At 42.3% G+C, this 15,372-nt stretch overlaps 1 protein-coding gene across 1 annotated transcript; it reads left to right on the top strand.

Annotated features, from left to right (window-relative positions):
* Positions 1-11,091: 11,091 nt before the first annotated feature.
* Positions 11,092-12,138, top strand: LOC148587571 (uncharacterized). The gene is made up of 3 exons (XM_088512696.1): positions 11,092-11,441; positions 11,535-11,748; positions 11,983-12,138. Exons 1-3 carry the CDS (start codon positions 11,092-11,094, stop codon positions 12,136-12,138), a joined length of 720 nt encoding a protein of 239 aa, XP_088368822.1.
* The last annotated feature ends 3,234 nt before the right edge of the window (positions 12,139-15,372 follow it).

A 15,372-nucleotide genomic window follows, 5' to 3' on the forward strand; every position in this document is an offset into this window, starting at 1 on the left:
TATACAGGACGATGCACAAGAAAGAGCGGCATTGAGGGCAGAGATAGCAGAGTTGAGACCCCTACTTGAAAACTTTAGGCAACGATGAAAGATCTTACTCATTCCGCTTGACCAAATGATGCAAAATGTAGTAGATTGTAGAAGTTTTTATATTTACGTTGGACATGACATGGAGGCTAACAATATTATGGTTTTGGTTTTTGTTTTATAACTAGATATTGTATTGGGTTTTTCAATTAGGGATATATGAATTTAGTTAATGTAAATTTTCAATGGAATGTGTTTAATGGAATTTAAGATGATATTTCAAATTTTGAATGCCTCATAATATCATATATCATATGACTTATAAGATTATCTATGATAAGTATGATCATTATGACTTATAGTTATCCAAATTCTTAAGTATGATCATATGAATCTCATAAGACCATATGTTATATGATTTATATAATTACTATATGATATGAATATAATCATTACATCTTAGTATTATCATTAGTTACATATGAATCATTAGATCACGTTGTCCAAGATCTAAGCCTATATGATCAATATTAGTCATAATGATCATAATTCCTAAATATGATAATGTGATCTAACAATTATCATATATATAATAATATGATTAATTCCTGATAATATGATCTAATGATTATCATATAATAATATGATAATTTTGAGTCATAATGATCATAATTCCTAAGTATGTGATGACATGATCTAAGTATTATCATATGATATCTAACAATTCATACGATCTTCGATTTTATATAAGATGATCTAATGATTATATGATTAAGCATTAATATTATTCACTTTTATTATTTAATATTCATATTTAATGATTATTGTGATGTTATTAAATTGTACATATTTATTCAATTACCCTTGAAATATAAGGATTTTATTATTTAATATTCATATTTAATGATTATTGTGATATTATTAAATTGCACAAATTATTCAATTACCCTTGAAATATAAGGATATTTTTATAATAACAAAGGTTAAAATAGACATTTACCTAAATTTTTGGCGCTAGCCGCCGAAATGGGTGAAAATTTAATTCACCCGCCCTTCTAAAAATTCCCCCAATTTTCGCAAATCCACCCCCTCATCTCCTTCATTCACAGCAGCGGTTCTCTCTAGACTCCCATAACCTACAGAGTGCAGACTATTTGTAGTTTTTGTACTGACTCTTTCTTCTTTTCTTGGGTGAAATCTATCATATCCCTCCTACCCCCTCTTTTGCTCTCTCTCTCTCTTTGTGTGCGAAATCTCTACCCTAGTTGCATAGGAAAAAGTGGGGAACCTTGCAGCTGGAAAAAATCTAGAAAAAGTGGGGGGTTTTGATCCTTCAGCTGTTGAAAGCCGGCAAACAGAGCCTATTTTCTTCATCTATTCTTTCCTTTCCTTTCTTTTATTTTTTATTTTTTATGAATTATTCCAGGCTTTTTTTTATTCTAATTTATTGGTTTTGTACTGTAGGGTTGCCGAACCAACAGATTGTTGATTACACAAGGATCAAGTCTGTGATTGTCGGAGATGGTGGAATCGGTAAGTTTGCTTTGATCTACTGGTTTTTTCCTTCAAGATATGTTTGGTTACTGTGAAAATATGGGATACAGCACAAAAAGATTATTTTTTTTCTCAGCTGTCATGATAGGTCTTTTATTTATTTATTGTTTTTAACTAATTCAACTAATAGTTCAGCTGTTAACGAAATTTGTTGCCTAGAGATGGAAAAAGAACCTTGACGTTGGGAGCAAAATCTGATTCTCTTATAAAAAAAACCTTAATTGATTTGGTAATTTCTCTCTGATATGTTTTTTTTTTTTTTCCTTTGTAATTTCTTTTTGATGTCTTTATTATAATGTTATGTAAATGTAAATTATTTGGGGTGATTCATCAGGTGGAGTTTTCGATCTGTTTGTTGCTGACCCTTTTTTGCTGCATTCCTAGGATTATTTATGCTGTCTATGCCATCATCAAGTGAAGTTAAATTTTTGTAAGCAACCCCCCACGTGGATCTCTCTTCTTATCTCTCCCTCACTCCCTCTATCCCTGGTTGTGATTTTATTATCTTTAATTTCAAAACCATTTTCCTCTACTTTTTTTTCCCCCTTTGTCTGTTGATTTAATGTTAGAATAACAAACATGTTATGCAGATATACTCATGCTACGTTGCTGCTAGACTATGTTTATATAAAATTTGTGTTTTCTTTTAACAAACACTAAAAAAAAAAAAACCACTTTTATTCAATCAAGATACTTTTTTCAAACTAAAAGCAAAAAACACTCTAAAGAACCCTTTATAATGAGACATTTCATGTTAACTGTTGAAGCACAGTTTTCCTGCTGGTGACGTGGCACACTTGCCGAGTCCGAGTTGACTAACACTCAAGAGATTTGACTACACAACAAAGAAAAAGAGAAGGATCGAAGAGACCAAGGGTGAGCCGGCGGGGACACTCCGATGCCTAAGTCAAAATTTGAGAGAGAGTATAAGCAACAAAGGAAAGCTCCAAAGTTGCGCTTACCCAAATATGAAGAAATGATCTGTCTTTTATAGGCATGAAGTAGTGGAAGTTCCCTAACCAATGACTTACTCTTCTCTGAGTTTCTGCGATGTAGTTACTAACAAGGGATTTGAGTGGTTATCCTTACCGAGATCTTAGGGGATTAAGATCATAGGATTTGGTGGTTACATGTATCACTTAATTTGAATATTTGTATTTTAGATAGATGTGATAGCTTTTGTATGGATAAGATCACTTATCTATTTAACAGTTGTATCTCCCAAGATATCCGAGTTATCCTTACTACCGAGATCTGTGTGTCCTGAGTTAGTCTTTGAATTAACGGTCTCGGCTTGAAGGGTCTCGGATCTCATGGGTCTTGGATCTGAAGGTCTTGGACATGTAGGTCTCGGATATATAGGTCTCGGATCTTGGGGTCTTGGGCCTGGTTACCCAAATCCTTAATGGGCTTGGACCTTTCCATGCTTAGACCGGGCCCGAGGATTGCCGGGCATTTAATGGGTTGATTTATCACCCAACAGTTACCCTCAATTTCTATGTCTGTACAACTATGGAAATTTCATGTTTGAAGGAATAGGACTATCTTCCGAGGCTCATTTCTGTATGAAAATATCCGAGACGATTGATGATCTTCTGAGTCCCGTCTCGGACGATTAAGGCGGGAAAATTTGAATTTCAAATCTAGAGGTGGTGTCGGTTGGTATTCCCGAGACCCTTTCGATTCATTAAGCTAGGTATTCGATTACCTCCACGAGTCGGCTGCAGAGGCCCGCCCCTCTCGTGGCGAGCCTTTATAAACGGTGACTTCTTCTCTTTTTCCCTTCACTTCTTTTATCTTCTAGTAAGAGCTCTAACTTTCTGTGTTTCCTTCATTCTCCGAGAGCTTTCTTCCTTCCCTTCCTTCACTTTCTTTTTACATCACCATGTCTGGCGATGAGGGATCGGGCTCAGACAGTCTCGGTGGTAATACTTATCCAGCCTGCTGGCGGCCAGAATTAACCAAGGTTGATGAAGCCAAAATCCAGAAATAGTGTTTTATTCCCAAGGCAGTGAAGCTTCGGTTCGACGACGAACAGATGGGTGCTTTTGTGCGTGTTGATGCGCACGAAGTTTGCCTGTACGAGACTATGTTTCGTGCCGGTTTTCGATTGCCCTTCCCACTAGTAGTGCGAGACTACGTGAACCTGGCTCCATATCAGATTGTGCCCAATGCATGGAGGCTCCTCTATGCATGCATCTTGCTTTGGCCTATGGCACTCGGACCAGGGCAGTTTCTCTCTCCACGAGAGTTTTTATGGGTATATCGGCTCCAAAAGAACCCGAAGTGTGAAGGCTTGTACAACTTCTAGTTTCGACGGGGGAAGTTTATCCGTATAGACGGCAAATATTCTAGCAACCACGGGTGGAAAAGTAAATACTTTTTTGCTATGGGTCAATGGGAGTTCTATCCTACTGAAGTTGCCGAAGGTCCGAGAGTGCCTCAGGAAACATGCGTTCCTGCTGGAAATGCATCTTAAGAACCAATCCTTAATGACGATGAGCAGTGCCATGTGAACAAAGTTTTAGCATGGGCTCAAAAACATGAGAGTCTAATGAACTACACCAGACTAATTAAAACGGCTTCGTAGGGAAAAGGCATTGAAACTCTTGAGGGAGGTGCTAGCAGAACAAAAAATAGACTCGCTTCCGTGGTCGTCCAGAACCCAAAGCTTGTCGCCTTAGACCCTCCTGCAGCAAACACCCAAGGAGCTACCCCCGGAAACCTAGACTTGATAAAGGCAAAGGTAAGATGGTCGAGCTACCAAAACAGAAGAATTTCCCACTTTGTACAAGTAGGGCTTTAAAAATAAGTGGGGGACCGGTCCAACCTGCAGCTCCACAACTTCAAACTTCTGGGCCTCTAAAAATGGATGCCAAGGCTAAAAAACCCATAACTGCTCCTCCTTGTGTAGCCAGGGTCTTGTAGTTGGTAGATGAGCCCGAAGAGCCCGAGGCTCCTCAACTGAAAAAGAGGAAATTGGTGCAGGCGGAAAAAGCAAAGGTGTAGGATCAGTTTGCCAGCTTCTTGGCATCTAGGAGGAGGACTGGTCCTAAGCCCGTGGTGAAACCTGCGGTAGAAGTTGAGGCCTTCCTTGCGAACAAGACCATCTCGGCACGGCCGTTGAATGCTACTCCCTTAGTCTCGGCTGGAGCTGTTGCTGGGACTGCAATTCCTATAGAGTTTGCGTCATTTCAACCCTTAGGCTCAAACATCCAACACATCTTGGATGAGATAGAGCTAGAGGAACACTCAGAGAGCTCCGTAGGGATGGTGCTTGAAAGGGCCGAGGGGCATACTGCAGCAGCGGAGGAAGGGTTAGGGCCTGGGCCTTTATCTCCTATTGCTGAAGATGAGCCTATAGCTCAGGCTTCGAAACCTGTAAAGGCTCAGCAGCTGACACCTTCCCGTGCCGAGAAGGCTTCTGCTGCCGAGAAGGCCTCTACTACCGAGAAGGCTTCTGCTGCCGAGGCCTCCTCTTCCTCCAACTTGCTTAAAAGGCCTCAAGGGGTGGATTGGACTGTCGGTGGGCCCCTTGCTAATTTCAGTGGCGATCTGAAGGGCAACCCTTTCCAAGCATTGGTGGATTTAATTTCCCATGAGTGCCCAACAATGGAACTTGACACATCTGCTCAATGCATGACTGAGTAGATGATTTTCTTCCGGCTTTTTGTAAGTATGTTATCTTTCTCCTCCTCTCTCTTTTATATATACATGCTGATCAAATTTTTGTTGCAGAGCATCATGAAGTCACTGGTCTTGTACTGCTACTTTCGGAAGGCGGCCAAGGACTCGGCCACAGAGACAAGCAACCTCAAAGACAAGGTCGTTGAGCTGGAAGCCGAGAATGCCAAGTTGAAAGAGATGGTGGCTAGGCAAGATGAGGAGCTGCTGCTCTAGGGTCAATAGCAGTCTATAATGCAAGCTAAGGCCTCCGAGACCTCTGTGGCTAGGGTAAGAGTTGAATCTAAGGTTAATGAGCTGTCGATTGAAATTAAAGGTCTCTGAGCTAAAGTAAACCGACTTCAGGAGGACCTGAACCAACTGGAAGAAACACACGCGGGGGGCTCAGATCAGCTGAAATTGGCCCAGGATGAGGTCTCGGGTCAGAAAGCCTTAGTGGTGAAGGCGACTGAAGCCAAGGTGGTTGCTGAGGAGAAAATCAAATTCTTCAAAGGCAAGCACGTCCAGGTGAGGGCTCAGCTGAAGGAAGCCAAAACTCGAGCTGCCAACTATCTACGTCAGTTCTCCTTTGCCTCATGGGTTCGAAACTCTGCCTGGGCCGATGGGCTTATTCTGGGCTTCAAAACCTTCCAAGCCTAGGCTAAGGATTCGACACGAACAATAGATCTTGACAAGGTGAAGATTGAGGACATCCCTTGTTCAAACGCAGCTATGGCGCAGCTGGTTAACCTTGGCCAAAAACAAATGCCCAATACAGCAGGCATAAAAGAATTTTTCTATAATCCCTTCTCGAATCAACTGTGCCAAGGTACCGAGATTGTCCCGGGTAATGCACAATCTACTGAGGCTGATGCTGCCGAGTCCACATCTGCCGAGGCCCCTGATGTTGCTCCTACTTTTGCCCCCAAAGAGGGATGATGTATAACCCTTTAAGGATTTTTGTACATATCTCAATTCTCTTAATGAAATGAGTTTCTGTATATATTTTTTGCGTTTAACTGTTTGAAAAACTATCGTAAGTCTAACATTAGGTCTCGGAATAATAACACTTTGATGTTTGCTTTCTGGTTAAGGTAGTTTGAAAGAACCCATAATTATGTTTCTCCGAGTTTGGTCTCTGGAAAGCTTTTAGGTTTTAGATTTAACCATAGTTATGCTTCTCTAAGTTGGATCTCAAAAAGTTTCTTAGGTTTTCGACTTAACCCCAGATTTAACCATAGTTATGTTCCTCTGAGTTACTTCTCAGGGAATCTCTTAGGTTTTTGACTTAACCCCAGATTTAACCATAGTTATGTTCCTCCGAGTTAGGTCTTGGGGAATCTCTTAGGTTTTTGAACTCTGGATTATGTTAAGTTTAGAGAGAGCTTCTTTCGGCTGAGTCTCTTTGGGACTCGGAAAAGCCTCTTCAGCTGTACTTTCTAAGACTTATATTAGTAAAACTTTTTAGTTGTACTCATGAACTTTGAATGCTGCTTAACTCTGAGATACTTTATTCAATGGAATGAAAATAACGAAATGAAAATGAAACCACATATTACATTATTTTAGACATAGTACTTTTTAAGGTGCTCAGCATTCCATGGCCTCGGAAGAGCCTTACCTTTGGAATCTTCCAAGTGGTACACTCCTGCCCTTTTGCACTCAATTACCCTGTAGGGTCCTTCCCAATTAGGAGCCAGCTTTCCCTTAGCTGGGTCCTTAGTTGCCAGCATGACTCTGCGTAGGACCATATCTCCAACTTTGAAGCTCCGAGGCTTGACCTTCCTATTAAAATACCGAGCTACTCTTGCCTGGTATGCTGACATAGTCACTTTGGCTTGATCCCATTTCTCTAGTAGCAAGTCCAGGTGTAGCTGTAAGCTCTCGTTATTGGTCTTGGTCTAGAAGGTCTCTACACGATAGCTACCTGAGCCTACCTAGGCTAGAATGACTTCCTCGGTTCCGAATGCCAAGGCATATGGTGTCTCCTTGGTTGGACTTCTTTTGGTCGTCCAGTATGCCCACAAAACTTCTAGAAGATCTTCCGCCCAATCTCTTTTGCGATCATTAAGTTTTTTCTTCAAAATTTTGAAGATCATTTTGTTGGTGGCCTCTACTTTCTCGTTAGCTTGAAGGTGCCCCAGAGATGAGTAATAGTTCCTTATACGGAGCTTGGCACACCAGTCTTCGAATGAGTCGTAGTCGAACTGCTTGCCATTATTCCTGACGAATGCATGGTGAATGCCGTACCGGCATATGACGTTCTTCCATAAAAACCGTTCTATTGCATTGGCTGTCATATTCACTAAGGCTTTAACCTCTGCCCATTTGGTGAAATAATCCACAACAACAACTGCAAACCGTACACCTCCCTTGCTCTGAGGCAATGGTCCCATTATGTCTACCCCCCATTGTGAGAAAGGCCAAGGTGAAGAGATTGCACTCAGGTCTTCAGGGGGTTGGTGAGTGACATTAGCGAATCACTGGCACTTGTCACACTCTCTTACTAATTCTGCCGAGTCCCGATTCATGTTGGGCCAATAGAAACCCGCTCGGACAGCTTTGTGCGCCAATATTCTAGCTCTAGAATGGCTTCCGCAGATCCCTTCATGGATCTCTCTAAGGATATAATTTCCTTCTTCTTTCGAAACACATTTGAGGAGTAGTAACATGAAACCCCTTTTGTAAAGAATTCCATTTACCTATGTAAACCTTGTGATAAGCGCCGAATGTTACACATTCAAGCCCCTTAATTTACATATGTTAATTCCTTAGCATTGTTATTTGTTTGATTTTGTTTTGTTTTTGTGTTTCAGGTCTTATTTGATGAACCATTGAAAATTGGGCTTAAAAGGGCGAAAAGCTGAGCATTCTGGATTTAGGATTGAGCACGGCACTCCTGGGATCGAGCGCACCTGCGCTTGAGCGTCTGCAGCCAGGGATCGAGCGCTTGCATGCGCTCGTATGCACAACAGTTAAGCTCGAGCGCACAAGACTTCGGATCGAGCGCACTCGGGTGTGTACTGCACGGCAATAATCCTTTTCCAGCGTGGATTTAGTTTTCAGTCTGCCAATTGGATTGGGAGACTGACTTCCGGTTTTGTGAGGATTTCTAGGGTTTTACTAATCCCTATAAATAGGGCTCTGAACACTGTAAACAGACACCGCTTTCTAGAGTTAAAATTTCAATAAATTGTCTATGAAGCTTAAAAGATCATGAGCGGCTAAACCCAATTGTGGGGTATTGATGTAACCCTTTCCAAGCACAATGGTTTGATTGTATTTAATTTCTAGTTTTCAATTTTTGCATGTTGATTGTATAACTCTGAGGATTGCTATAATTGATTTATGTTCTTCATATTAAATGCAATTGTTCTTTAATTCCAATTCAATATTAGTAAAATCTTTATCTTGTCTTAGAAATTATTTTACTATTATTGAACTCAAATCATTCTTATTTTCTGTGATTATAAGAATGATGGTTATACAATGGTTCTTAATTGGCATGCAATCAATAGGATTAGATAGACCATACCTAGGAAAGACGGATCATACTACACCCCAGTTTAGAGTAATTTAGGTAGACGATCCGTGCCAACTGAAGATGGGTTATGCTATTCCGTTGATTGTATGAAATTATTTTCATATGTTTTCTTGTTTAAATTATAACATGCATAGAATGAATTGCTAGAATTAAATATGGTTAACCATTGATGTGCGGATAGTGGTGAAATCAATACCCTACTCTCTCTCTCATATATTTACTTCCTTTATTTCCGTTTATTTTATGCTCCTTAAATTCACACAAACAAATCATTCTCTTTTAATTAAGTTAATTTTAATCTTTCAAATTTTGATAATTAAACCCTTGCAGTCCTTGAGGTTCGACACCCTCAATATAGCCGTATCCTGCAAAGATTTGTCCTATTGCGAGTGGTTATTTTTATTATTGATATTTTTGGTCACAAAAATACCACATCAATTTTTGACGCCGTTGCCGGAGACTGCTTAACGGTTTTATTGTCAAATTCTAAGGATTGATTTTAGCTTAATAATTTTTTTTTTCGGCTTTAAGTTGCTAATTTTAATTCTGTTTTGTGTTTGGTTTTTCTTTTTTTTTTAGAATTTGCAAACAGGTCCATAGCTTCCTTCTCTGTGACTGCGATCGAGCGTAGGTCGCGTGCAATCGAGCGCACAGATGCATTCCAGCAGGCATCAAGCCAGCTGCTCTCAAGCTCTCCCCTCCTACGCTCGCACCCATCCGCGGCAGTACGCTCGAGGGCACCTTGCCGTGCAATCGAGCACACTTGCGGCAACCAGCATCCAGAACCCTAAGTGCATCTAAAGGCCGTTTGTGAGCTTTACTTTTCTGTTTTAGTTTATGTTTTTCTTTTCTTTTTGTTTTGTTTATGCTCGGTCGCCGTTCTTTGCCTTTCCCATTAATTTCTTGTGACCTTGAATTTGAACGCACTCTTAGACAAATTAGATCCCAAAGGAACCCTAATTTGCTAGAAGAGCGTTCCACGGAGACTATGGGAGACGGTAACCACGTAGCTTTGCAAGATCATTATCTTCCCACCACTTACACTACTCCCACATGTCTCAGGCTGCCGGAGATTATGGCAACCCATTATGAAATTAAGCCTAGCACTATATGAAGTTTACCTTCTTTCCTAGGGCTTAGCACTGAAAATCCTTATGACTTCCTCAGTGATTTCGAAGCAATTTGTGATACTACTAAAATGAATGGATTCACTGAGGATGCCCTAAGGATGCATTTTTTTTCCTTTCTCCCTCAAGGAAAAAGACAAACATTGGTTCTAGTCCTTAACACCTAACTCTATCACTTCTTGGGCTCAATTGCAACAAGAATTTCTTAAGAAGTATTACCCCATAGGAATGACCAATGACACTAGGAGAGCCATCACTACCTTCTCCCAATATGAGGGTGAAGATTTCCATGAGACTTGGGATAGGCTACAGAGCTTGCTTAGATCATGTCCACACCACACTGTCCAGAAATGGCAGCTAGTGTAGTGTTTTTATGATGGCCTAACCGAGTCCAATAGAAAGATGGTGGATGCATCATGTGGGGGAACTTTCATGTTAAAAAGTGAAGATGAAGCATGGGCTATGTTTGAAAATTTGAGTAACAATTCTCTTCAACGGGTCTCCACCAGAAGAAGGGCATCAGCACCTAAAGCAATCAAGACAAAGAGTTTGTATGAAGCAGGCCCTCCCTCAAATATGGCTAACCAAGTGGTTGAGGCTATCACCAAGAAGCTAGATCAATGGATGATTGCTGGTTTTGCTCCTAATGTTGCTCACACGCACACACTACCTGAACCATGTTCATTTTGTTCCAGTCCTATGCATCATGTAAATAATTGCCTTGTTACCGAAAATTATACTGATATTGCTAATGAGCAAGTTAATGCAACTTTCTCCAGACCGGGTAATGATCCATACTCCAATTCCTACAACCCCGTGTGGAGAAATCATCCAAATTTCTCCTGGAAGAATCCAAATTTGGGCAACTCAGCTCCAAGGCCACACAATCAAGCTCAATCCAACAAGCAGCCCTATCAACCTCATTCCACTTACCGGCCTCCACAACAGCAATACCAGGCCGCAGAGTCTAATTTGGAGGATCGGGTGCTCAAAATAATGAGTGAGTTGGCAGGCAAGATAAAGTAGACAATCAAATCTCAGGAGGAAATAGTAAACTCACACTCCCAATCCATTGCCAAGCTAGAAGCTCAAGTCGGACAACTTGCCAACACTCTCAATAGAAGGGACGAAGGAAAGCTCCTGAGTTAGCCGGTGGTAAATCCTAAAGGGCACTACATGGTAGATGAGGGCACTTCATACCATCAGCAAGTTCAAGCCATCACCACCTTGAGAAGTGGAAGAATAGTTGACAATCATGTGGAGGAAAATAAGGATGAGCACACAGAGGTTGAACGGAATCTGCAGAATGATAAATGCAAGCAAGTGAGCAATAAGGCTTCGTCATCAGTAGCTCCCACTCCAGAGATTCCATATAAGCCACGGGCTCCCTTCCTAGAACGTCTCAAGGCACCGCCCCACTTTGGAAAACAAGGAGAGAAAATACAAGGAATGATGGAGATGTTCAAACGGGTAAAAATCAACCTTCCTCTTCTTGATGCCAACGTACAAGTGCCTGCCTATGCCAAGTTTCTTAAACACTTGTGTACTCAAAAGAGGAAGAGCAGAAATAACATCCCCAAGAAAGTCCTTCTGACTGAGCAAGTGAGTTCATTGATTAGGCATAACACTCCTCCGAAGTTCAAGGATCCCGGGGCTCCTACAATTTCATGCATCATCGAAAAAAGGGATATTGATAAGGCACTCTTAGATCTGGGAGCTGGTGTGAATTTACTTCCATATTCAGTATATCAACAGCTTGGCCTAGGGGAGTTGAAGCCCACCACAGTGATTCTGCAACTAGCTGATCGTTCGATTAAGAAGCCTAGAGGGATTGTGGAAGATGTGATCATCCAGGTGGATAAATTTTTCTTCCTAGTTGACTTTATAGTGCTTGACATCGAGCCTGTGCCCAATCCTGAGAAGCTGGTTCCTGTCATCCTTGGGCGTCCTTTCTTAGCCACAGCAAATGCATGTATCAATTGTCGAACTGGAGTCATGGAGATCTCATTTGGCAATATGAAGGTTCAGTTGAATATCTTTACTGCATTTCAGCATGCTCCTTATCAGAATGAGTGTTTCTTTTTGGACAGCATTGAAGAATATGTAGAAGATTCACTACCTAGTCTCATGACAAAGGATCCAGTGGAAGCCTGCCTGAATTACTTCGACTTTGAAGAATTCAAAACTGACCCGTACATCTCAAAGAGGTCCATGATTTGCTAGAAACAGCTGCAAGTGCAGATTTCCATCCATGGAGAGTAAAGGAGCCCCTACCTATGACATCGAGCACTCCTCATGTTCCATCTCTACTGTCTCCACCAAAGCTTGAGTTGAAGCCCCTGCCAACAAAGCTCAAGTATGCATTTCTTGGATCTAACAACACTCTGCCGGTTATCATTGCTTCCGACCTACAAAAGGACCAAGAGGACAGTCTGCTCACAGTGTTAAAGAAGTATAAAGAGGCCATTGGGGGGACCGTGGCAGATTTGAAAGGCATCGACCCCTCTATCTGTATGCACCGGATCCATTTGGAAGAAAATGCTCGACCTTCCCGTGAGGCACATCGCCGGTTGAATCCCAACATGAAAGAGGTAGTCAAGTTACTTGATGCAGGCATCATCTACCCTATCTCTGATAGCAAATGGGTGAGCCCCACTCAAGTGGTTCCAAAGAAATCCGGCATCACCGTTGTTGAGAACTCTGTTGGAGAGTTGGTTCCACAACGCACAACTACGGGATAGCATGTTTGCATCAACTACTGGAAGCTCAATTCCCACACGCGGAAGGATCACTTTCCGCTCCCATTCATTGATCAAATTTTGGAGCGTCTTGATGGCTAAAGCTACTATTGCTTCCTAGATGGCTATTTCGAGTATAATCAGGTTGCAGTTTAGGCACCTTTGCTTATCGACGCATGCCCTTCGGCTTATGCAATGCACCTGCCACATTCTAGAGATGTATGATGTCTATCTTCTCCGACATGGTAGAGAAATTTTTGGAGGTATTTATGGATGATTTCTCTGTTTTTGGATCTTCTTTTGATAAATGTCTCCATAATCTTTCACTTGTGCTTCAACGTTGCAAAGAAACTAATATGATTTTAAGTTGGGAGAAGAGCCACTTCATGGTGTAGGAAGGTATAGTTTTGGGCCATATAGTGTTCAAGAGAGGTATTGAGGTGGACCGGGCCAAAGTTGAGCTCAATGAAAATTTACCACTGGCCCCTTCAGTAAAGCAGATCCGTTCTTTCCTAGGGCATGCCGGCTTCTATCGCCGCTTCATTAAGGACTTCAGTAAAATTTCAAGGCCCCTATGTAACTTGCTTACCAAGGACGCCCCTTTTCACTTTGATGAAGCATGTCACGAGGTATTCCAGAAGCTCCGGTCTCTGTTATCTTCTGCCCCCATCCTGCAGCCTCCTGACTGGTCTTTGCCCTTTGAAATCATGTGTGATGCGTCTGACTATGCTGTGGGTACAGTTTTGGGACAACAGGTAGGCAAGCTTCCTCATGTCATTTATTATGCTAGCAAGACTCTCATGGGTGCTCAAGTCAATTACACAACCACCGAGAAAGAATTGCTAGCTGTGGTCTTTGCTCTGGATAAATTCCGCTCATATATTCTAGGATCAAAGGTTATCATTTTTTCTGATCATGCTGCTCTGCGACATTTGCTGGCCAAGAAGGAAACAAAGCCACAATTGATCCGCTGGATACTCCTTCTGTAAGAATTTGATATTGAGATTCGGGACAAGAAGGGCATTGAGAATGTTGTTGCTGACCATCTGTCACGACTATTATTAGAGACCCCCCAGCCGGTTCCTGCTCATGACTCTTTCCCAGATGAGCAATTGTTTGAAATCACTCCGCAAAATCCGCCATGGTATGCCGATATTGTCAATTATCTAGCTACAGGACGGATTCCTTCTCATTGGTCTAAGCAAGATAAGGACCGCTTCTTCAAGCAAGTTCGATTCTATTTTTGGGAAGATCCGGAGTTGTTCAAGTATTGTGCTGATCAGATCATCCGACGCTGTGTCCCTCAGAGTGAATTTTCCAGTATTCTCACATTCTGTCACTCTCTAGCTTGTGGAGGTCATTTCAGTGCCAAAAAGACAGCCGCCAAGGTTCTACAATGTGGATTCACATGGCCCACCTTGTTCAAAGATGCCCATGAATTCTGTTGAGCTTGTGAGAGATGTCAACGCCTAGGAGCTATGTCTCGGAGGGACATGATGCCATTGAACCCCATCCTCATTGTCGAGATTTTTGATGTCTGGGGTATCGACTTCATGGGGCCCTTCCCACCATCTTGTGGAAATGAGTACATTTTGGTAGGAGTGGATTATGTCTCTAAGTGGGTAGAAGCCATTGCCACAAAGACCAATGATCACAAGGTTGTGGTGAAGTTCTTCCAAGCCAACATTTTCAGCAGATTTGGTACTCCTCGGGCCATCATCAGTGATGGAGGTAGACACTTTTGCAATCATTTTTTCAAAGCCTTGCTTCTCAAGTATTCTGTCACACATAAGGTAGTCACTCCCTACCATCCTCAATCAAGTGGCCAAGTGGAAGTTTCTAACCGGGAGATTAAGAACATTCTGGAGAAGACGGTTAGGCCAGACTGAAAGGATTGGTCCTTGTGCCTCAATGATGCATTATGGGCCTACCGCACAGCTTACAAAACCCCCATTGGAATGTCTCCCTACAAGCTGGTATATGGCAAGGCGTGTCACCTCCCTGTGGAATTAGACGGTTAGTTCAATTTCGACATGCAAGCAACCGGTTCCCACCGGAAACTTCAGTTGACAAAGTTGGAAGAGCTGCAGCGAGATGCCTATGATAGTGCTTGCCTTTATTAGGAGCGGACTAAGGCTTTTCATGACAAATATATCTTGCCCAAGACATTTCTACCTGACCAGAAAGTATGGCTCTTCAATTCCAAACTCCGGCTTTTCCCTGGGAAGCTCCTCTCCAGATGGGACAGCCCCTTCATAGTCACCTCGGTGTTGCCCCATGGCGCCGTCGAATTGTAGGACCCAAAGGATGGCACTCTGTTCAAGGTCAACGGTCAAAGGTTAAAGCCCTGCATCCAGAACTTTGAGCCAAGTATAGACATGGAATCTGTGGATTTGACGGATCCTGTCTACTTTTTTCGATTAAGGCACTGGCACCCTGGGCTCGAGCGCACCCACTGTGCGCTCGATCCCAGAACACGAGCCTACGCTCGAGCCCACCTTGAGTGGGATCGAGCGCAACAACTCCACACTGACACACACTTGCACAAGTACGCTCGAGCGCACCTTCAGGAGCGCTCAAGTATACCCCCGCCCATCTGTTCCAACCGCTGCGCAAGTGCTATCGAGCGCACGCTAGTGCCGCTTGAGCGCACTCGTTCAGAGGTCTCACGTGACCTTTTTAGGTCACGACCCCCTTTTATATCCCCCATTTCTCCCCC

This window comes from Corylus avellana, chromosome 2 (genome assembly GCF_965113065.1).
Source record: "Corylus avellana chromosome 2, dhCorAvel1.hap1.2, whole genome shotgun sequence".
Lineage (NCBI taxonomy): Eukaryota > Viridiplantae > Streptophyta > Magnoliopsida > Fagales > Betulaceae > Corylus > Corylus avellana.

Coding starts and splice junctions, on each gene's coding strand:
- LOC148587571 (XM_088512696.1), top strand. CDS start 11,092: ATGGTAGATGAGGGCACTTCATACCATCAGCAAGTTCAAGCCATCACC. Junction 11,442..11,534: donor CAAGTGCCTGCCTATGCCAA/GTTTCTTAAACA, acceptor TTCATTGATTAG/GCATAACACTCCTCCGAAGT. Junction 11,749..11,982: donor TTAAGAAGCCTAGAGGGATT/GTGGAAGATGTG, acceptor GCTCCTTATCAG/AATGAGTGTTTCTTTTTGGA.